This window comes from Protopterus annectens, chromosome 3.part0, assembly GCF_019279795.1.
Source record: "Protopterus annectens isolate FY-2018-M chromosome 3.part0, PAN1.0, whole genome shotgun sequence".
NCBI classification, from domain to species: Eukaryota; Metazoa; Chordata; order Ceratodontiformes; family Protopteridae; genus Protopterus; species Protopterus annectens.
The window spans coordinates 1,858,143,633-1,858,167,924 of NC_056731.1; the positions used below are offsets into that span (position 1 = coordinate 1,858,143,633).

General features: G+C 41.1%; 1 protein-coding gene across 1 annotated transcript in view; it reads left to right on the forward strand.

The window, feature by feature from the left end:
* Window positions 1–24,292, forward strand: part of SEM1 (SEM1 26S proteasome subunit) — a 92,862-nt gene that overhangs the window by 43,833 nt on the left and 24,737 nt on the right. The window contains exon 2 of the mRNA XM_044065919.1: window positions 21,132–21,225. Coding sequence (XP_043921854.1) covers window positions 21,132–21,225 — 94 coding nt within the window. The remainder of the gene's footprint in view (window positions 1–21,131; window positions 21,226–24,292) is intronic.

The following is a 24,292-nucleotide window of genomic DNA, read 5'->3' on the forward strand; positions in this document are numbered from 1 at the left end:
AGACACCGTCCGGTCCCATTGATGCTGTGTTTTTGGCTTTGGAGAGAGCTGTTTTAACCTGAATGTCTGTGATTTCATGGACTCTACATTCTTCTGGTATGGTTATGGGCCTTTTTGGGGGTGAGAGCGGGATGAAGTTTGCACTGAACCTGTCTGCCAAGATGTTGGCTATCTGTCGGTTCAGTGTATTTTGTGCCATTCTGCACTAACTCCGAGCAGATTTGAGCATTTTGGGGGTGAGAGGGGGATGAAGTTTGCACTGAACCTGTCTGCCAAGATGTTGGCTGTCTGTCGGTTCAGTGTATTTTGTGCCATTCTGCACTAACTCAGAGCAGATTTGAGCATTGCCACTTAGATTGTTGACATAGCTAAAGAATGCCTTGTGGTTATCTTTGGAGTCCTTGGCAATTTTTCTTTCAAAGCTCGTCTTGGATGATTTATGAGGGAACGTAGTTTCTTGCTGATACTGATCAGGGATGTCTTCCCTTCTTGGGATTTTACTCTTTTCTGTCCTAGTTTCCGCCTTGTATATCTTTGTTTATGGCAAGAGTCCACCAGACTGGTTTCCTTTTCTTGGAGGAGTGAGTCTTGGTTTTGCTTGGGATGGCATGATCCATGCATTCTTGTAGCTGCCCGTAGAAGGCATTGATAAAGGATTTTGCAGCTTGGACAGTGTTATCCTTTAGTATGGGGGCTTTGAAACTTTCCACCTCTGTCTTAAGTAACGTGAAGATTGCTTTTGAAAAGTTTTTCATGCTGGTTTTCTTGTCTGGGGGTGGGGGCGGAGTATGGATATCCAAAGTGATTTGTTTATGTTCAGATCTAACCAGCAAGGGGTTGACCTCTGGTGTGGAACACTGGTCACCCATGTTGGTGATGATGAGGTCCAATATGTTGTCACCTCTGATGGGAGTGTTGACCAGTTGAACCAGGGCATTTTGAGTTAAATTCTAGGAAAAGTTTGGCAAGGTAGTTAGTGTTCAAGTAGTTCTCCCAGTTAATATTTGGGTAATTGAAATCGCCCAATATTAGGGTATTTAGTGGGACCTTTGTTTCCATAAAAATGCGGAATGGGGGTCCTGGGACATGGTGGGTGATCTGTAGCAAGCAACAATTTGAGTTGCAGTTTTGCCCATTTAGTTGCACGTGGATCATCTCTGAAGCATCGTGCTGTGCCACTAACCAGGAGGTGTGGGTATCCTTGAATATGGATATGCCCCCCTGCCTTTTGTATTTCGGTTAGGGTTCTGTGGCCGAAATGTGTGGTATGCGTTGTAGCCTGGTAGCGCTGGGGTGCTCTCTGGAGCCTTAAGCCAGGTTTCTGTTACTGCACAGATATCGATTTTTCTCCATAAATAGGAATGCCTCGAGTGTGTGCATTTTCAGGTTAAGACTTCAGGCATTGAGTAGCATTACCCTCAGTTTTTTGTTACTTGTGCTATTTACGGCGGTGGGTTTGTCTTCAGCCTTGCATAAAAAAGGCACTTTGGGGGTGGCAAGAGCCTTGGCCAGTATTCGAAAGCCTCAGGGGTGACGGGTGCAAGCCGTCTGTAGCGAAGCAGCGTGGCTTGTTGAGCATGTCATCCCAGGCGGACGGACACTGGATCCCCTTTGAATGACACCAGAAACTTAGCCAATTTCTTTATACCGTGGTATCATTCTTGGTGAGGGCAGGATGCTTCTCAGAGTCAGGGTCATGACCCTATGTGATCAGAGAGCTCTTCCATGTCTCTCCATGTAGTCCAGTGAGGTACGGCTTAGGTCATTCACACCAACAGGGACAATTTAAAGATTGTGTATGTATGTATGTGTGTGTGTGTGTGTGTATATGTATGTATGTATGTGTGTATATATAATGAGACCACAATAAATAATTTCAAAACTTTTCCCACCTTTAAAGTGACCTATAACCTGTGCAATTCAATATATGTTGGGGGGGGGGGCAATATAAAAAATACGTACAATAAGCTGGCTGTATAAGTGTGCACACCCTTAAACTAATACTTTGTTGAAGCACCATTTGATTTAATTACAGCGTTCAGTCTTCTTGGGTAGCATGGCACATCTTGACTTTGTAGTAGCTCTCCAAATCTGTTAAATTGCGATGGCATCTCTTCTGCACAGCCCTCTTCAGGTCACCCCACATATTTTGTATTGGATTTAGGTATGGGTTCTGGCCGGGCCATTTCAAAACATTAATTGTCTTCTGATGAAGCCATTTTTTTGTTGATTTGGATGTATGCTTGGTGTCATTGTTGTGTTGAAAGGTGAAATTCCTCTTCATATTTCTAGCAGACGCCTGAAGGTTTTGCGCTAAGTGACTGGTACGTGGAACTGTTCATAATTTCCTCCACCTTGACTGAAACCCCAGCTCCAGATGAAAAGCAACCCCAAAACATGATACTGCCATGCCACCACCATGCTTCGCCATGGGGATGGTACTCTCTTGGTGATGCAAAATTGCACCAAACATACCTTATTGAAATTGTGGTCCAAAAGTTCTGTCTTGGTCTCCTCAAACCCAGAACACATTTTCCCACATGCTTTTATGAGACTTGATGTATTGTTTTGCGAATTTTAGCTGGGCCCGGGTGTTTTTCTGTGTAAGAAAATGGCTTCCGCCTTGCACCCCTACCCCATAGTCTAGACATATGGAGAATGTGGAAGATTGTCGTCACATGAAGTACACAACCAGTACTTGCCAGAAATTCCTGCATCTCTCGCAGTGTTGCTGTAGGTCTTTTGGCAGCCTCCCTGACCAGTTTTCGTCATGTTGTTTCATCAATTTCGGAGGGACGTCCAGTTCTTTGCAACATCACTGTGTTCTCATGTTTTCTTCACTTTGACTGTCGCTGCGTTCCGTGATATATTTAATGCTGTGGAAATTTTTTGTACCCTTCTCCTGACTCTCTGACTGATGCTGCTCAACAATGAGAACCCTTTGATGCTTTGTAAGTTCTCTGTGAACCATGGCTTTTTCTGTAGCAGGCAACTAAGTAAATGTCAGGAAAATCCTACTAGGACAGCTGAACTTTGTTTGGGGTTAATCTGTCTCTCTCTAATTGATGGCAGGTGTGTACCCAAGAAGACAATGCTGTAATTAAATCAAAAGGTGCTTCAACAAAGTATTAGTTTAAGGGTGTGCACACTTGTGCAACCAGGTATTTGAACATTTTGGTTTTTGTACGTCCCCACCGAACAGATTTGTTTGTTTTTCAGTTGAATCGTACAGGTTATAGGTCACATTAAAGGTTGGAAAAGGTTTGAAATGATTTATTGTGGCCTTGTAAAAATATCACAAAAATCTAGCATTTTAACAGGGGTGTGTACAGTTTTTGTATATCAACTGTATGCCCAAGTATGTATTGCTTAAACCCCTTATATATGTTTGTATTGTATATAATGTAAATTTTACTTCTGTTATAATAGTTCATTTTGCAAAAATTCTTGTTTCATTCGTAAATTCTTTGTATTGGAGCTTTTCTCCTTGGGCCTCCACTGAAAATAGACATTTGGCCCAGTAAACAAATGTAAAATAAAAAATAAACAAAAATAAAATCTTTACTTGAACTATTGCCTCAACCCAACAGTCCGTACAGGAGATTGGGATTGAAGGGAAATTGTACTCTAGTGGTTGACTACACTAAGATTCAGCCTCTTGAGTCAAAGTAGAGCCTTTGCCACAGCAGCCCAAGTGTAGTTTTCTTGGGGGCCCTCCTAAGCATTAATATCTGCAGGGCTTTACCGTCATTAAAAAAGTTGAAACCAGACCACTTTTTTCTTATGGAGAGAGGGCTTCAGAGGCTACTGATCTTTTTTAGCTAGGAATTTTTAATATTTCTCTTGCTGAGTGATGTATTTAGATGAATGTGTATCAAATGGGCATTTGCAAGTCAGGACTTTACCAACTAAGCTACAGGTCAAATTTCAAGTGGACTGTAAGAGTTGTCCTTGGCATCCCGGGCCATATCCCCAACTCGGGCATAGTAGAAAAGCTAAATAAAGTGGGAATAATCCCCTGTGTCAACTGCTGGATTGCCACATGGCTCACTGGACACTCAAAATCAAAATAGGGGAAGTTACTTCCACAAACACGCCAGTCGCTAGTGGAGTCCCCCGGGGTTCTGTGCTGGGGCCCCTTCTGTTTGGCGTTTGCTTCTTTGAAGTAAAAGTTGATAACAAAAGGCTCTGGCTCACCATTTATAGATGACTGCAAGGTAAGAGCAGTCATTTAATTCTCCTATAACGTAGCCATCCTGAAGGACGGTTTGTCCCAAACGATAACTCTCTTGCAAAAAACGTGAACTGAAACTAGCTGGCAAAAAATGCATTGTTGTATCATTTTGTAAATCATCTACCCTGGGGAACTATCCCATTAACATATCCCTCTTAGATTTGACTCAGTTGTTCAGGACTGAGAAGTTGTATGGACAATGACCTAATGTTCTACCAACATGTCCATTATTGTAAGAAAGCCTTTGTGTATTGCACAGCTTATAAACAAAAGGATTCTTTCTAGATCTGGGATATCATTGTACTTTACTCAACCTGTATTAGGCCAGTCTTTGAACATAATGACCCCTTTGGCATGTATCTGTCCAGATACATGCAACACTGGAGTACCCACAGAGGTAACTTAGTAAAAGGATACAATGTCTAAATATGTCCTACATGGACAGACTCAGTCCTTTTACTGTAACCTGTATCCCATAGATTGTGACCTGTGACTGCATATAGTCCTTTTACTGTAACCTGTATCCCATAGATTGTGACCTGTGACTGCATATAAGGCAACCTCTGACAAAATCCTGATGGATTTACTGGTCATCAGCAAGTTATATGACCTCAAAAATACTGTAGCCAAGGATCTAAACTTCTGCTGCAGAATCAGCAGAATGGTTTGGAGGGACAGGTAAATCTTGCATAGGACACCACTATGGAACAGACTCCTCATCCCTCTTTGTATTCAGACACAGTTTTCTGTATTACTAATGGGACAGAGGCAGCTCTAAATGCTTTATCCCATGAGTATAAAAGGGTAAGGCCAGTGTAACGCCAAATGAGAGAGGTAATTTCAAGCATCAAAAGTGAAATTGGCTTAAAATGGCCCGATGTAGCAAGCCTAGTACTTTCCTTTGAACATGGCTTCAGCCATCTTTGATTCTTCTACACAGACTTCAAATGAGAATATAATGTTTATTATGAGGAACACCTGGTTTGCATACAGCCAATGGTCTGGATGAGGCAGAGAAGCTCTTCTTATAGAAGAGGCAAAGATATTAGTACATAGCAACTTGTCAATTTCTAATGAATCTGGTATTTATTTAGAGGATAAGAGTACTTGACCCCAGTAATAAACATATTGCTTGTCTATGCATAAAATATTTACCACTCTTTAAAAAAACTGAAGAACTATAATTGTGATTCGGAATGAATGGTGTATGCCAGGAAGTGCTCTTGTAATTAGGTCTATTAGGGGGAAAAAAAAAACGTTTGGGACGTTCATAACTTTGAAAGCTTGCTACTCATTCTTTGTCAAGTTGTTAAGAATATGAGGGATGATTTAGTTAAAAATATTTTAGAAAAGAAAGAAACACAAACACTTAATGAAATGTAATACTTTTTAAGACCTAAAGGTCTAAATACAGTTTAACTGTAGGATATTAATTTTATGTTTAATGGATTCAGTTGATCTGTCTAACTGATTTTAGTTAAACTAATGTTTTAGAATGTTGTACAAGGATATTGATTAAACACTTGAAAGTAGGTGCTAGTTTTTCCAACTGCATTGATGTTATTACCAAGCCTCTAGAAAGCCTGTGCCAAAAATGGTTTTCACTGGTTTGTGATCAGAGAACTGAAGATATGTCTTTCAGACGGACTACTCCTAATCAGACCCTTACTAATAGTGTGTCTATGAATGGCTGAGGCTTTTTTCCTGGACCTGAAAAAGCAGGAAACCTGGAATGCAAGTAAAAACAGTACATGAATGCAAGTTGCTCCTAAATGTAAAACAAATGCTAGCGTACCATTCAAATCTTCAGAGCAGGCAGGGTGCCACGAGTCTTAGAAATTGTCACAGAAAACACCAGAAAATGGGTATTAGAGCAGAGTACGCATTCTTAGCCGTTTATATAAGCTAGCCATAGAGACTTGGAAACTAGAACTAAAATGTATTTGTTACTCATAGCAATGTCTCTCCAAAGGAGTTCACAGATCCTCAACTGATAACAAGGGAAGTTTACATGAATGGATGCTGTTCAGGAAACTTGTTCTGAGCTTGATGAACAAGGCAGTATTCTAGGCGTAGACCTTTGCTTCTCCAGACAACCATCTGCTGAACAAAACATGCTCCTGAGCACCTGGCAGGAAATTTTAAGCAGTGGATCCCTTCTACCTAAACTGGAAGGGTCTGTTTTCTGTATGCTTTTCCTCCTCTTGCTGTGGTCCACAGGGTCATTCAGTAGTTGAGAAGAGAGGATATCATTGATTCCCATTGCCAGCCCCCTCCCCCCACCTCATCCAGCTAGCAGTAGGATATCATTCCGACTGCCTTAGCTTGTAGACATCTTGGTGCAGTGGTCTGGGTTCCTCCTACCCCACCCCACTCCCATCATGTCTGCATTGAACTTAATGGTTTGGAGGGCATGACTGTACTATTTTGGGCGCCTGTATTCAAGAGATGTAGTTGACATTGATAGATGTTAGGAAAAAAGGTACAAAGAAGTCATGCTACTTTAAATGGGATAGTTTTTCTTTCTTTTGCCAAAGGAAGGACCTTAACCCTGAAGCGAGGGGGGGAGGTTCCCATGGTCTTGAGCACCACTATGCTTTTCAGTGCTAGTCTGGCTTGCACTTCTGTTTAAAGTGTACCTGTTGAGCATCTCGGCTTGCTTATCCTTGGAACCCCCCCCCCAATCCAGCATCCAGACTACCAGCTAAGCATTTCTTAAAGACATGCTTCCCAGGTGGACTCTAGCTGTAATTTGGGACCTGTTCTGCCTCCATTGGCTGTGCATAGCAAGTGTAATCTCCTAATCTGTAGCAAGATGTATTGAGAAGTTTAGTCACCACAGATGGTGTTAGCAGACAGTGACTCAATTGAAATGACACTGTGGAGACTGTTAAATAGTTTAATTTCCAAACTGTGCAGATCTTAATAAAAGAAATCATTCCAAATAGGTCAAATAGTGATGCTGTGACTCACTCCAAGAGATATGTGGCTGCAATGGAGTATAACACACAACTGAAGAAAATGGGGGAGAAGGGAGGAGTTAAGAGCTAGGCTACAGGAGAACAGCTAGGACAAAATACAAGAAAGGCAATTTCTTAGCTGAACAGCAAATACACAAGCATGTGTAACATGACAAGACCTGAAGCATGTGTAACATGACAAGACCTGAATTTTATGCTGATGCTGCAAAAGTTGATCATAGTGCCTTTTGAGCCAGCTGTCTCTGTAGAACTCAAATCCCTCTCTTGGAAGATGGTCTTGCAATAGAAATGCTCTTAGTGGCTGCCTGTATGATGATTGTGCTCTGGATAGCTCTCACCTGATCAGGAAATGACTGAGCTGCTGTTGCTCCAGAGGGGAAGAAGTGCACACCGAAGCAGCTACCCTAGTAGAGAGCAAAATGAACAGCCAGGGCAGCGGTTTAATGGTTGGCAGGCACAGAGGATAAAAACCTGTACAGAAAGAAATCTCCTCTTCACTAAGTGTGTTCCCCATCGAATCTGTAATGAATTCTACCTGCATTAATTAGTATGTGGTGACAATGCATGAAAACTTACAGAAGGGGTAATCGTGTGCAGCACTACTCTTCTCCGCCTTGTGCAGCATAACTTACAGAAGGGGTAATCGTGTGCAGCACTACTCTTCTCAGCCTTGTGCAGCACACGTTGTCAGTAGTTTCTTTTTCAGTCTGTGTGCGCATTCTGACTCGCACGCTTTGTCTCTCATGTTCCTCTGAAACGGCATCTGTACCCACCAAATATGTTCTTGTGCAAATGCACCTTTTTTCTATAGATTATGATTCAAAGTTCAAATTACAGATTTTCAGTGCTGAAAAAGACCTTCTACAAATGTGACCAGTCTGCTAAAGCATTACTTTACAAAGAAGCAGGATCAGCATAGAATCTGCTTTTGAAGTCCTGTACAGATTCAGATTTGGCTAAAACTAACCGTGGTGATGCGGTACACACTACCAGCACTCTAGATATCTATATTGTCTGTGTAGACAAAACTTCCCTGGAGAGACTGTTCGAATCTTGGTCACCCTGATATGGTGTACTGTTTCTCTTGTCTGTAAAAGTAACTTATTGCTTGTGTTTAAGGTTATGAGCATAGGTTGAGGTTGGCTATTATACTGTTAGAGTAGAGGCTGTTGAAAGCCTTTGTTAAATTCCCCATTGAATCTGTAATGAATTAAAAAAAAAAAATGGAATAGGTTTTCTTGTACATCTTCCACTGATGTTTTCTGTTGGTGTTTGCATACTTTAATATAGTGGTTTTGTTTGGAAGATCATATGCAATGCTGACAGCTGGAATAAATTGCTTTAAATTGTTTTTGTAAGGGAAAGTCCATGGGACTTCACAGTTGTAATCAAAAGTGTGCCGATCCAATACTGAATTGACATTGACAGTGCTACCATAGTTGCTACTAAAGTAACAACTTGCATTCTGTGTAACATTCTTTGTTGTTAACATAATAGTTTTGTAGTTAACATAATAGTTTTGTAGAAGTGATCCCAATTTGTTAGAAGTGTGATTTTACTGAGAGATCTGTACGAGTAAGGAAAAGCAGTTAAGGCCTTATAACCTCTAGTAGAGGGAAATCTTGAGAAAAAGAATTGTCATCCAATTGTAAGATAACTGACATTTTAACAACAAGGTAGACTGATACAGTAGAGGATTTAGCTAGTCTCGGAGAGTTTCATCATTCCATTTGCTGCAGTAGCCTTAGGCTATATGGGTTGTTTCTCCTCTTTTTTCGGCTGCTCCCATTAGGGGTCGCCACAGAGGATCATCTGTTTCCATTTCTTCCTGTCCTCTGCATCTTGCTGTGTGCTGTGTCACGCCAACCACTTGCATGTCCTCTCGCACCACATCCATGAACCTCATCATAGGCACCACATCCATGAACCTTATCTTAGGCCTTCCTCTTTTCCTGTTACCTGGTAGCTTCATCCTTAGAAGCTTTTTCCCAATATACTCTGCATCCTTCCACAGCACATGTCCAAACCAACGTAATCTTGCCTCTCTCTCTCTCCAAACCTTCCAACCTGGGCTAACCCTCTAATATACTTATTCCTAATCCTGTTCACACTCGTCACACCCAATGCAAATCTTAACATCTTTAACTGTGCCACGTCCAGCTCTAACTCCTGCCTTTTTGTCAGTGCCACTGTCTCAAACCCATATAACATAGCTGGTCTCACTACCTTCTTGTAGACCTTCCCTTTCCCTCTTACTGGTACTAGTCTGTCACAAATCACTCCTGACACTCTTCTGTACCCACTCCATCCTGCCTGTACTCTCTTCTTCACCTCTCTTTGACACTCACCATTACTCTGAACTGTGATCCCAAGTATTTAAACTCCTCCACCTTCGCCACCTCTACTCCCCGCATCCTCACCATTCCTTTATCCCCCTCTCATTCACACACATATATTCTGTCTTAGTCCTGCTGACCTTCATTCCTCTTCTGTCTAGAGCATATCTCCACCTCTCCAGGGTCTCCTCCACCTGTTCCCTACTCTCACTACAGATCACTATGTCATCTGCAAACATAGTCTACGAGGACTCCTGTCTGTCCATCACCATTTTGTTTCTCTGCCTAGGAAAAGAAAACAATCCAGCTTCAAAGGTTCTTGTAGGAGTGTTTCTCCTATAAAGTAATTCCTGGGGAAATGGAGTCTGGTGATTCTGATGTTGACAGGCTTTTGAATCTGCAAGAGAAGCAGCCCTAACCGTGATTGTGAGTGTGTTTATGTGTGCAGAAAAAGGGTTTAAACATCTTTCAGGGGAATTCTTCCCCACCCTTTCTACACCCAAGGAGTCCTAGAACTGGTGCCTCCTTGTCAAAGGGGCAAAGGATTTTGTTCCACACTGCTCCTGGTTCCAAAGGAGGAGGCCTCTTAAGGACCTGTAGTAGAGCTTTCATTCCAGAACTTGCACCTTGCATAACCTGTTTTTACCCGTCATTCTCTCGCAAAAAGTTACATGCTGACAATAGACTTTTAAAATGTTTATCATCACATTCTTATTGGCCTAGCCTACAGGTAGTTTTCGAAGGTTCTCTTTCTGGTCACACTCTGTTCTCTGCATTACACTTTGGATTTTCTGCAGCTCAAAGGATATTCGTGAATTTTCTAGCCCCAGGCATAGCTCATTGCAGACTGATATTCACACACATTTCATTATTTAGATGACCTGCTTATTTTTGTGGACTCTGTCCAGATGTCAGTGTCAGGGGTCATTAACTCAGGGTATGTCTCTTCTGACTAATTGGGGGTTTCTGATAAATATTACAAAATCCTTTGACTCCATCTCACAGAATTGTTTCTTTGCTGCCTAAGAGATACTCTCTTCAAAAGGCATGTCTAACTCACGAAGATGTATTATCTGTAATTTATCCTGAGCTTCTATAGTCAGTGTCCGACTTCTATAAGAAAATTTCTCAGGATTCTTCAGGATTCTAGGTGTCATGGCTTCTACAATCTTCATAATTCTTATAGCCAGGTTACATGTGAGAAAAATGCAGTGGTTTCTAAACATGTAGACCTAACATTCCTGTTCTCTGGAACATGAACTTCCAGTTGTGGGCTTTGTCTTCACCAATGCAGTTTTTTTAGAAACACAACTGAACTCTGGTCTCCAATTTTCTTTGACCCCAAAGCAGTCTCTCAACGCCAAAACTTCAGATTTTACTTGGGGAGCAGTTTCTTTGGGGGTAGTAAAGGTGTGCAAGGCCTGTAGAATCACTCGCAGACCAAAGCACATCTGTATAAAAGAGATGATGTTTTTGTGATGCATGCCCTGAAATCTGCATAGCAGATGGTCACTAGGACCTCCACTAATGATTACAGAGAGTACCACTGTCAAGTGGTACATGTACAAGGTTGTACTCTCTTTCAAGGCTAAGTTGGCTGTAAAGCATTCTTTAAACATTTAAGCATATTACTTTCCATCAGAGCAAATTATGTTGGCAAATAAACTGAGCAGGACATGGACATGAACAGACCCTCACAAACGGAAGGTGAACAAGATTTTCCAGGAACCGATCAGTTGTGGGCAATACCTCACTGAAATAGGGCTGCTTGTCTCCTTACTTAACAAATTTTGCACCAGGACTCCTTGCAGGTAAGCATGGAAAACAGATTAATTTTCATTCGTTCGGAAGTGTGTTTTCTGTATGTGCTTCTACCCATATCCAGATAATTCTGAAGTTTCAGGAGGATTGCCCATAAGTCATTGTGGTGACCATATTTTGGGCTAGGCAACATTTGTTCTTTGTATGCAGTTACCAGAACCTTCCTCACAGACTAGCTGCATTCACACTAGACCGAGGGAGTTTGATACTTTCCAACTTCCTGGATGATTCAGTTTAATACCTTTTAGCCACTTAATTCATGAGGACAAGTAGTGAGTACTAAAAGGGACAAGAAAATATGCTACTAATAAATACTATATTTAAGTGGAAGAAATTTGCTAGTTAGTGCCTAGCCAATAATCAGGTGCCCATTGGGAATTTTACAGCACTGATGCTCAAATATCCATACAAGTTACTTTCCGCTGTCCTTTCTTCTTATAGGTTCATACTAGGCTATCTGCCCTAGGGCATTTATAAGCCTGGCCAGAATGTGTTTGGCTTTCGCCACCCATTTTAAATTTATTTTGCTATGCCCTTTTTCGAGGTTAGTATACTGTGCCTCTGTCTAACAGTGACACAGAAGTGATACCCGGGGTAAGGTTCATCTTTTGGCTATTTCAGCATTTGTACCCATGGATCCTCATGTTTATTCTGTGTTGTAAAACTGTTTCTGGATCCTCGTGTTTATTCTGTGTTGTAAAACTGTTTCTGGATCCTCGTGTTTATTCTGTGTTGTAAAACTGTTTCTGAAGGGAGTATTATGCTTATGATCTCAACTTTGTGCTGAAGAAGTCGACTACCTTTTGAACCTGCTCATCGAGCTGATTTAAGGTTCTTAACTTGAAAAACTGCACTTGTTCATTGTTCTGACCTCAGCAAGAAGAGTAGCAGTGCTGCAGGTTCTCATAGTGGGTGAATCCTGTCTAGAGGTAAGATACCTTTTAAAAACAAATCCCTCATTCATGCCCAAAGTTGTCAGTTTATTTGAATCAAGCCATCGGTATCCTTCTTCTCTTTTTTTTTTTCCCCTAGCTAGAACTAGAAAATCAGGGAGAGTATTCTATATACTCCAGAAGTACATAAGTTTATTTCGGGTACTGTACTGACAGAACTCGGCCTTTTACAAAAGTTTAACAGCTGTTTATTTCTTATCAACTAAAGAAAGGACAGCATGTGTCTGGAAAATTTCCATTTGGAAAGGGTAGACTCTAGAAGCCTTCAAGAGATGTCTACTTGGTCCTCTGCAAGTGCGTTTGCAAACATTACAAACTGGATTCCTTTTCTAGATTCAGAACAACTAGAACCATTCTTCAGGGACTCCTGGGTCCATTTCTATTCACCTCTCATGCTGGATTGACTGTGGCAATCAGCACATGCAGCAGTGAGAATGATGAACATAGCCCAGAGCTTGCCCTCTCTTGTGTTTTTTCTTTTGTTTCTGTTTTTTTTTTTCCTTTTTTTATTTGCATTAATAATTTTGTGGATTTGGGGAAATGGTCTGTTTTGACGTTCAATAGCCTGTTTTGAGTATTGCCTGCAACATGTTTTTTTTTTTATTTTAATTTCATACGTGTGTGTATATCACTCTGTAGATAATATATACACATGTAAATATTTTACATTAGTTTGTGAGGTGGTATGCATTGTGTTGTAGTAAGTATACATACAAATGGATAAATGCTATAAGTATTATCCTGTAACAAGATAAAGGCTTAATTTATTAGAATGTAGTATGGTTGCCGGTAACATCAAGCAGGATGCTTTTATTTGAATTTTCTTGTCCTGCAGAGGTGCTTTTTCCATAGAGAGGCACTCATTAACCAGCAAACAAAAAATGTATTCATTCCTCGGTGTTTTACTGCAGGATTAATTTCCAGAGGGATTATGGGTGCCATTTTTTTAGGTGACTTATCTTAAAAGTTTTTTATTTATTAACTTGAAGTGCAACGTGATTCAGTACCAAAAGGTGACTGTTGGGCTTTGCAGATGTTCTTCGTCTTCCACTATTGCAGTCATTACATTTGGGTTATCTGCTTGCAGGTAGCCCTCAGTCGGCCTGATTAACAAAGTCTTGGGTCCTGCGTCAGTTGCTGTCCCTTTTTCCATATCAAGGGTATAAAACATGCAGCCGATGCCATTACATCAGTCTTTCTTGCCGTGCGGTGCCCGAAGCAGAAGCAATTTGAAATGCCGGTCGGCCGACTCCTGAAATTTTTGTTTTCGAGTTTCAGAACCGAAGTTTTCAACTAAAGCTAAGTACGTCGTTGGGGAAACTTTTTCTTGCTCCTTACCGATGTCAGTAAAAATTAATATTTGCATTACTTGTGGAAAGCAAATACCTCATAAAGATTTTCATTCGTACTGTATTCCTTGCCTAGACCCTGACCACTTTGTACCTTGCTGTCGGCTTTGTGCTTTATTTAATCAGCGCACTATCCATCGTCTGTATATTTTCACCTCTAAATATTTTGGTTTTCGGTTTAATTATCGAGAAATGTCGTGGGTTAGCCACCCGACTACCAGGATTCTGAAAAAACGCAAAGATAAAGACAGACAGGCCGCCGAGGTCCAAAACTGCCGACGATGCTTCTCCTAAGTCAGTCGCCAGTACTCGGGCGCTTTTGCAGCCCCTGATACCCACTACTTCTGATTCGCAAGCCTCTACTGAGACTCCGAGTCCGGTATGCCGCAAGATGCTTCAACTATGGAACCCGCGGATGTCTCTACCTTGGATGGGTCCAGAGCTGCTGTGCAGGCACCGGCTTCTGAGGGTGTATTCAGGCCTACTGATTTGCATATTAAACAGACGCCTCCTTCTTTACTTAGGCCTAAATCTCGATCCATGCCTAAAAACTGACGCCTAAAAAACAAATGAGAAGAATGGCTGAAGATCTAATTAGGCCAACCCCTTCTAAGAGGCCTAGGACTGAAGTTGATTATGAATCTTCTGATCAGGATTCTGTTTGATTCTTCTGATGATCTGGATTTGCCCTTATCTACTTATGAAGATTCTGATGTAGAGGACTCCATTCCCTCTGCTTCCCCTCCTGAGGATTTTTCTTTTGGGGAAACCTTACATACTCTAAGGGAGCATTTCCACTGTAAAAGCCAGGATTTTTCTGATTCAGAAAAGAGGCTTAGGGATTTCCTTCGCCTACCTCAGCATAGGGCTTTAGCTGTTCCTCCTGTACTAGACATTGTTGATGATGCTTTTTTGGAATCTAGTTTGGCCCATGATTCCCTGCCTCCTGTTCCCAGAAAACCTGGCAGATCCTACAGGGTCCCTGAGTCCCATAAGTTCCTTTTTAAAAATCCTATTGCAGATCCAGAGACTTCACAGGGGCCCAAGGGCATTAAGGCTTCTACTGCCAAAAATCCTACCCCTTCTGATAGGGACTCCAGGGCGCTGGATAGATGGGGTAATAAGGATTACACTTCTGCAACCTTGGCCATTGGGGCTTTAAACTGCCAGTTTCATATGTTAAAGTATCAGCAACATGTTGTTTCACTGCTTAAATAGAAAATGATGTTGATTCCTGACTGTGTGGGAAATAAAGAATTACATGATTTAATGCATTCTGCTGAACAAGTTTGAAAACATACTTTGCAATGTGGTTTTGATTCATTGGAGGCCTCTTGCAGGGCTGCTGTTACTGGGTCTGTGCTCAGAAGGCATGCTTGGCTTAAGGAGCAATCTTTGCCTGATCATGTTAAAGTTAAATTGTTGGATGCTCCTTTAAATCGGGACCGCCTGTTTGGCAACAAGGCTGAGGAAGTTCTTAAGATGGAAGATAAAGCTAAATCTATGCAAACTGTTAAAGATTTTTTACAAGTTCAGCCTCCTAGGTTTAGTAGGCACTGGCCCTCTAAGAATTGGTCCTTTCCAGCCCCTTCCAGGTCTTCTCAAGCCAAACCCGGACACACACAACTAAGCAGTGGGGGCCTCCACTTCTGGAAATAAGACTCCCCCTATGGTAAACTGTCTCAGTGACTTCCTTTTAAAATTTCTAAGCACTTATCAACTGACTGCCCCTTTGGGGGGAAAGATTGCTCTTCATGCAAATAATTGGGAACTCGTTACCCAGAACAACCAATTGGACAAATTTTGCACAAGGACTCCCCACAAATAAGCCTGGAAAGTGTATGCTCTGTCCTTCAGCTGGAAAACCCTATCAGTCTATGCCTTTTTGTCTCTGCTCTCCAAAGTACTACTAAAAATCAAACGGGACAAACCAAGGATGATTTTGCTCCAGACTGGCCGTGCCAACACTGGTACCCCCTCCTGTGCAGTATGCCATGGTTATCTCCATGGCACTTGCCTCAGACTCCTTCCCTGCTGTCTCAGCAGGAGAACCAGATTCTGCACCCTCAGCTTCTAACACTGAACCTTGCAGCCTGACTAATTACTTAATTTCTTCTTTACCATCCCTCAGCAAACCTGTGATAGATATCATTTTAGAGGCAAGGAGGCCTAATACTAGAAAATCTTATGCTGAAAAATGGAAAAGATTCTATGCCTGGAACCAATCTCAAGGGATGATCAAAGCAGTGCCCAATTTACCTCAGATTTTACAATACTTAACTGAGATGCTTCACAAGGGCCTGTCTTTTTCCTCCATTAAAATCCTCGCCTCAGCCATTTCAGCTCATTATAAAACAGAACTTCCCCTCTTCTCTCATCCACTGCTAAAGCAGTTCCTCAGAGGGGCCAAAAATTTGAGACTACCCAGGAGAGCTCTAACCCCAGCCTGGGACCTTAACTTTGTCTTGGAGAAACTCACTCTACCTCCTTTCGAGCCAGCTGTTACTGCAGACTTAAAATTTCTTTCTTCGGAAACTGCTTTCCCATCACTTCAGCTAGAAGGGTATCTGAATTACAGGCCCTTATGGCAGTGGAGCCTTTCATCATCTTTCATGCTGACAGTGTGTCCCTCAGAACCAGTCCATCCTTCATGCCCAAGGTGGTATCCAGTGTGGCTCTTAATCAGTCTATTCATTTGCCAACCTTCTTTCCCAATCCACAGAATAAAGGGGAAAGGATACTGCATTCCTTAGATGTGCACAGACAACTTAGTTTCTACTTGGACAGGACTAAACCTCAAAGGAATTCTGAACAACTGCTGGTGGCATTTGCTGCAGGGGCAGAGGGGAAGGCTATTTCAAAGCAAACCATTTCTAAATGGATAAGATATTGCATTCATTTCTGCTATAAGCTCCATGGAAAACCTATCCCGCAGAGGATCAGACCTCACTCCACCAGGGCTGCATCTACCTCTACAGCCTTTCTCAGAGGCGTCCCTACCAGGGACATCCTAGAAGCTGCTACCTGGAGTTCTGTACATACTTTTTCACCAATTTTCTCTAAATCCAGAGCTGGCTTTGCCTCTGCTGTCTTGCAGGGACTTATAGCTAGCCCTAATGCTATCTAAATTCCTCCTCCCAACCATAGCTTTGGGTATCTACCCAAATGTAATGACAAACAGTGAAACACGAAGAACATAGTACAGTTGTGTACACTTAACATAAATGTAGATGTTCGAGTGTATTCACTGTAGCAGTCCTGGTTACCCTCCCTCCAGCCCCCTAACTTCTTTTGACTATACCTCTACTTTCCTTTACTATGCTTTAAAAGCCTTTTTGATGCATTTGTTTTTTTGTTGGAGGTATATCTTTGTACTTATATTTAATTGCTTTCCATTAGGGGGGCACCTGACATCTGGGGCAAGAAAAACTGATGTAATGGCGTCGGCTGCATGTTTTATACCCCTGACGACCTGACGTCATGGAAAGGGACAGCAACCGACGCAGGACCCAAGCCGACTGAGGGCTACCTGCAAGCAGATAACCCAAATGTAATGACTGCAACAGTGAATACACTCTAACATCTACATTTATGGTAAGTGTACACAACTGTACTTTTTAGCTCATATTAAATTTAAGGGTTCCATAAGAGAAATACTGTGAAGCAACCTGGATATGTGCAAGACACTCCACAGTTCCTTAAAGATTGTCCTTACAGGTAAAAACTTTATTTTGAAAATCTTCCAAGTGGAGATGAATATGTTGATGAGACCTGTTTTGAAGCAAATTTGTCAAGTTTGAATCTTTCTGGACATATTAATGGGGGTGTTGAGCATCAAGAAAAACTGCAGACTGCTGTAAATCTAAACATGTTGGTTAATCAAATTATCAAGTGGTATTAGAGGATCAGAAAAAACATGCCTGGGTGTAGTAATTCCACAGCTGCTAGCAACGTTCGTATTGTCTTATCTGATAACAGTGATAGTTGTAAATGTAGTAATAATGCTGCTCTGTCTAATAGTGTGTTGGAGACAGGTCTCACAGTTGATTTCAGTATGATGGAAGGGAATGAGAAAGCTGGCATAAAGGCCTTAAAATGCCCAGTCCCAGTTCCCTCACCCCTGAGAAAGCACCTTCACAGAAGATGTAGGGGAAAACTGTGAACAATGTTAATCTGGGGATGGGACAGGAAGAACCTTGACAAGCTGTGATCCCACAAGTATCACTAGTATTTCTGGGTGTGATCTAGCTTCCATGGAGGAAAGGGTGATGTCTTTAGGCCTTTATTTTGTCCCAGCATGTATTGGTGCCCTAAAACGTTTAATTTTATATTTGTGTAGCTTTGTTCTAAACATCGGTCTGCAGAGGAGTTCTAGACTGACGTGTGTGTCGTGTGTTCAGTTAAACATTTTTTTTCTCCTACCACACACAGGTAAACCCTAACCCTACTTAAAAGAATTCAGTGTGGAATGTGTGAAATTGGGCCACAAAGGCAAATTTTTTTATAAGGTGAAATATTTAGATAACTTAAGAGACTGGAAGAGCAAAGTCCTTTAAAGGATACCATGATCGAGCAAGCTGATTAAAGGAGGAGGCACGATACTGCTGAGTGAAGAATATTGGCACAAAGTCTTGTGGTGAGGTTGACCAGAGCAACTGAGCTTCATAGCCTTTTGCCCATTGGCTTCTGGGGTAGGGTCCATTGCTTCCAAAACAAGTAAAGGATGATGGAGTTATTAGAAGATGGATGGTGTAAATTGTGCTAGGAAGCATTGTACATATGTTTAAAAGTAACGCAGTACAGGTCAGGTCTGTCTCTTACTATGTTCAGTCGTGCTGTGTGTGTCCCATGTATTGTGTTATCTTTTCAAACCATTGTTTAACCCTAGGACAATCCCAATCTCTTAAGTTCAGTGAACTGTAGACTATTGCTATGTCGTTATATTGAATTGATTCACATCAGTTTAGAGTGTAACGATGCCATTAAATTTGCATTGTTGCTATAGCAGTATTCCACCTCCTCCAAATCTTTCCAAAAAAACTTAATTTCTGTAGCTGAATTTAATGAGCAGTGTTTGTGTAACATATCTGCAGCATGTGGTGTAGCCAAGGGTACTCACATGAGCTGCTTGGCATATAAGGAACAGATTGGCTGTTTTTCAGTGTCAGTCTTTGGGCTGATAATTTTTCAGTTTCATATGATCTGGTAATTACTGTATCCATTCATGAAGAAATGTATGATCCATTTTCCATTGAAAATAGATGTGCAGCTATTTACAGTGATCATCTTGGGTGCATTTCTGTATAAAATCATGGCAAATCAAAAACTGGTAAGCCATAATATTTCCTATTTCTGTTGTTGTCATTCATGGAAGTCAGAAGCAGTGTTCCTAGGGCTCAAACTATGGGTGGTGCAAAATAATTTCTGAACCCATTTCCATTAATGGCACACTGGTGCCAGGTGTATCTCCTGCCTCTTATGCTTTCAAGAAAAGGAGATCTTTAAAATAAAAAAAAAAACCCTGTTGGTCCCTTGTTGCTCACAAAGGTCACGGAAGCTAGTCAAACAGCCTAAATTTCTCCTTAATGGCCCCGTTATCAGGGGAAATGGATGTGGAGAAGAGTGCGTTACTCCCTGACAAATGATTGATGGGGGAGGCAGCTATCTAAAATGGAGTAGTTTTATAATTTTACTGTTGTCCATAAGTGAGGGCAGACAGGCTAGAGTGACACAACAGTGGATCGGTACAACTGTAAGAGTACCTCAGGCAATTGCTCCTGACTGTTGTGAGGCAAGAGCTGATACTGCTTGCATTGTAGCATTGTATAGTGGAGATGAGTCCTAGGACGAATCGGTCAATTACCAATCTGTGTCCCCAACCCCTGCATGTGGTTGGAAACTGGATGTGACCAAAAGGATGAGAGGATGAGATGACAGATACACATGTTGAGAATGAGGTTTCTTTGTAGGATTACGGAGTTCAATGTTTGGGATACAGTGTGGACATTGTTAAGGCTCTTTAAACGTGATTGACTGCTCTAAAGATTTAGAGGAAGCTGTTAAGTGGATTTAAGCCCTTGGGGAGGACGGGCTTTGGGCAGATGTTATGGGTGGTGTACCAGACACAGCCCAGTGTGGAGGTCCAACACCAGAACTAAGGCACTCTGGAGTGATGACCTCACTCTGCTGGCATGAAACGCCCATAAATTCCGCAGGGTGAGCTTGAAGCTGTCGAGAGGAAAAGGGAAGTTTGCTGTGTCCTGCTCTCCTTGCTGTCACTATAACTCTCAGGAGAACACGTAGTCTAGAAAGTGAATGAGTCGCTGCGTACAAGGCATCCCTGCAAACTGAAACCGGTTTCAAGCCACTAAGGCAATAAGACACAAAAGAAAAGCCTTCGTTTACATGCAGATGAATGAATAAAAGTAAACTGTAGCCAGTAGTGTCAAAACAGGGTGCTGCAGTTATTGGAACTGGAATTGGTGTTCATTTGTTGACGAAAGTTGTTTAGTTTAATTTTCCTATTTGCAAATGGGTCAACCATGCCTCTTGTGCAGTTATGCTGATTTATTACTACTTGTGGTGGTGGTAGCATTTTGTATGTTTTGAAGTTTTATAATGGAAAAGCAGAGGGAGAGCGTACAGCTCTGTTTTAGGGAGTACTATCTGAAGAAGGGTAAAACCGGTGGTGCTGTATGTGTGCATTATAAAGATGCTGATCACCTCTTACCAGAGGATTATTCCTATGATATTTTTCATGCAGCTAAATAGTAAATGCAGTTAAATAGTTGGGGAATTCATGAAGCTTTTTCAGCAGAACCATAAAAGTATAATGTTCATAGTAAATTTTTAATTGTGTATATAGAGTTTTCTTTTATGATTTAAATATTAGAGGGACAAGCAGCTGATTATTTCAGAGACTGGGAAGCATTGACTATTAGATGAGAGCTTTATCTTGATCTTTTTACTTGCCTTAACTCTCAACCTCAAGAAATCTGGGAAGCGCCAAAAGTAAATAGGGGACAAAGACCCAAAAACAAGGGCAATTTTAAGTACTGCTCTTGTAAACCTAGAAAACTTGCTAGAATAACAGGTTTTGCATTAGGATGCATTTTCTGAAGGATATCCGTTCTGAAACTCCAATGATATGTCATGACTTCGTCACTCAGTGAACTGACCGAAAATAGGAGGCAAAAATTTGGACATTCTGTGAAAAATTGGACCGTTGAGAGGTATGTTGCCTGTCTTGATTGAGGTAGGAGGTTGTATTGGCAAGCTAATTATTGCCCGTAGATGGACTCTTCTTGTCTCAGAATTACAGCAGATCATCATGGGCCTGAAAAGCCTCTTGTCTCTTTCTCTGCCTCCCCCCTCCCCCCCCCGATTGTCTGCACAAGGTTTGCAGGGAATTAAGTGTGTTTTTGTTTCTTTTGATTAATGCGCACTTACTTTTGCAGATTGGGCTGGTTTGGATGAAGATGAAGATGCTCACGTCTGGGAAGACAACTGGGATGATGACAATGTAGAAGATGACTTTTCTAACCAGTTAAGGTAATTTCTGAATTTTATCAGAAAAATGGGTATGCCAAGTCTTTGTTTGTTTGTGGGGGGAATGCTGCTTGCATGCATACAGAACAGAATGAATGGGTTTAAATAACATGGAAGTTAAGAGCTGTAGTAGGCAGGTGAAAAACTAGAGATAGTGTGTGGACCTTTTCTCCCTCTGCCAGCTCTGTGTTTGATTGTTCTGTAGTGTAATACTGTCCTGTGGAGACTGCCGCATACACTGAGTTTAGGTAATGTTCTTGAACACGAGAAATAAACCCACAGCTGACTGTATGTATCAAGAGAAATAAACCCACAGCTGACTGTATGTATCAAGAGAACTAAATTAATTGCCTGCATGTCAGTACTAGTAGCAAGAGAGGCACCATCATATGTGTCGTTCCTGAAGATAAGCCCCCCTCCCATTTCACCTCCGTACTCGTCACTGCTTGATCTGCCTCTGAGGTTGCTTAAACTCAGAGTTTGAGGAAGAGCTGTCTTTGAATGAAATTCAGAGTCTTCTACCATGTGGTATGAGGTTGTGCATCCTCTGGGGTACAGCTAAGTAGTCTGTGTGAGGTGTGCCTCACCCCCCCCCCTCGTGAGGGATGACTGTACTACTTCATTATAGTAAATTTGCAGTTTTAATTGTTAGATGTTCTGATTTGCAAAGTAAATAAATTGTTGTCTGTGGACGCTTCAGTAGTTGCATTTGAAACAGATTTTCCTCCTGAGCTCTGCATTTATGTATGTACATTTTCCTCCTGAGCTCTGCATTTATGTATGTACATGTATTTAACTGGGGTGGTGGACTGCTCCCTGATAGACGTGTGTCAACCAGTGCCAGGGAACTTTAGTGAAAACATTGAGTGAGTAGGTGAAATTATACTGGCAGTATTGTTAAACAGATGTAGAAGTTATTGTTTCATAGTGATGGTGTCTTTAAAAGTAGTTCATCGGTAATGAGCACAGTATGCCTGCCACCACTCATCGTAAAACAGGTGTTGGGCTATTCCGATTGTCTGACTGTTACATTGCCCTTATCTTAAAGGGAAGCGTACATTTCTTCCCAATGCATAATGTATATATGTGTATTTACTTAATATGGACATGTATACTACAAATATGGAATGTGTGCAGCCAGACCATATCTTGAAAATATATTCTTTCCTGTTAACTCCATTCTTTGGTAATCCTTTCAAAATGTTTTAGATTTTTGGGGAATGAACTTTGTAGTTTTCAGTAGTCTGGAGACTTCAGTGTCTCCTTCACAGAACACTAACTGAGGGCTCCCTATTGAAATGATTGCCTGCTATGAATTGCTAAATTGCCAAAAGGAAACCCTAAGAGTGTGGATACAGAATTCCCAGTTGACTTTACACTACCAGTGAAGTTTGTGAAGAGGTGAACACTTCCATTTTGTCAGCTACAGATCCGCAGGTGATGCAGAGTGCCAGCACAGGAAAATATATGATCAAAAATCCTGGAAGAGCAAATGTCTGACACAGCTTTTCCGTAAACTTTTTTGAAGGTGGACTAGCCCCCCCCATACCCTTCCACTTGAACATGTATACACAAATGTGATCTCTGTACCTTGAAGAGTAAATATGTTGTGAAATGGCCAATCCTTCACTCAGGAATCAAGGTTATCTTAATCGTTCACTCTCTGCCTCTCAATCCATATAGTATGGGTCCTTTTTAAGAAATGTCAGCCTGAAAATGCAGTTATTTGGAAGGGAAGAGGGCAGCATGAATGGACGTGTCTTGATTCTGTACTGGTGAACTCTGATTCATTGAAACACTGCATGTTGATTATTGTCGCAAACAGACTTGCATATGTGCTTCAGTAACTTCCATAAAGGTGCTTTAAACTCCAGTTATTGTCTTTGTTTAAATTTAGCTAAGTAGCTGACTAAGACTAGATTCTTTCTTTTATCTTTGCTTTTGGATGCTTATTTCTGTTTATAGCTCTAAACCAAAGTACAGGAAGACTAATCTATTCACCCTTAAGGATGTTTCTAAAAATAACAGAATTTATTCATATCTATGCCATTTTTTAAAAAAAAATATGTACTTCTGTGTTTATTAGTACTTCATGTAAATTTGCTGTTCTTTAGTATGACGGAACACCATTATCTGCAATATAGTGGCTAACTTCTTAAAATTTAATAGTGCTTTGAAACTAATTTTGTGAAATTTCAAGTGACATCTGCCAAATGCAGTAGTAACTGTAGTGAGATTTTTATTAAACATCTTTATTGAATTATCAGTTGTGACATAGGCAAATTTACATTTATATAAAAGTAATAAAACTGTATTAAGTTCATATTTACAAACTTGTACTTCACATATGTTACTATATGTCATATAACCTAAACAGCATTACATAAATTATTCAATTCCTCCCTGTTTTAAACAACGTCTTTATTAAACCATCACTTATTGTAGTGAGATTTGATGTTTGGCCATTCCAACAGTTTATGGCCTGGTAGCCTAAACAAGCATCAAGTGCACTTCCTTGTGTGAGTAAAACATGATCAAATGTGAGTTTAAGGTCTTGTGATAGCCTTGCTAAAAGTATGTAGGGTTAAATGAGCTTGCCTGTTTCACATTTTTTTCCAAGTACCAGTAATCTTTCGCCCAGAAATCAGACATTCCTCAGTGGGTGTTCAGTATTATAAAGGGCTGAATTAACTTGCACAGCCCGGTAAAAAATTCTACCTCTTCTGGCACAAAATCTGTGTGCCAGGACTGAAATTCTTTACTGAGCTTCCATTTTTGTTCTCACTAACTACACCTCTTAAAACGCCACAAGTAGTTCCAGCAGTTACAAATGAGTCTGTCACATCGTCAAATTATCTAGTCACTATTCAGTGAACTCACTTTGTCGAACGGCCGTTTAATCTGTGTGCATGTGGTTGGGTCTTGTATTGGTTTGGACTGCATAACCGTGCATTATGGTGGCTATTTATGCATTAATTTGACAACTGAGCTGTGCGTAGTCAACAAAGGGAATAGGGGTGGAGTGTGTTTTGCATGTGCACATGGGGGGGGGCAATTTAATGTTTTACAC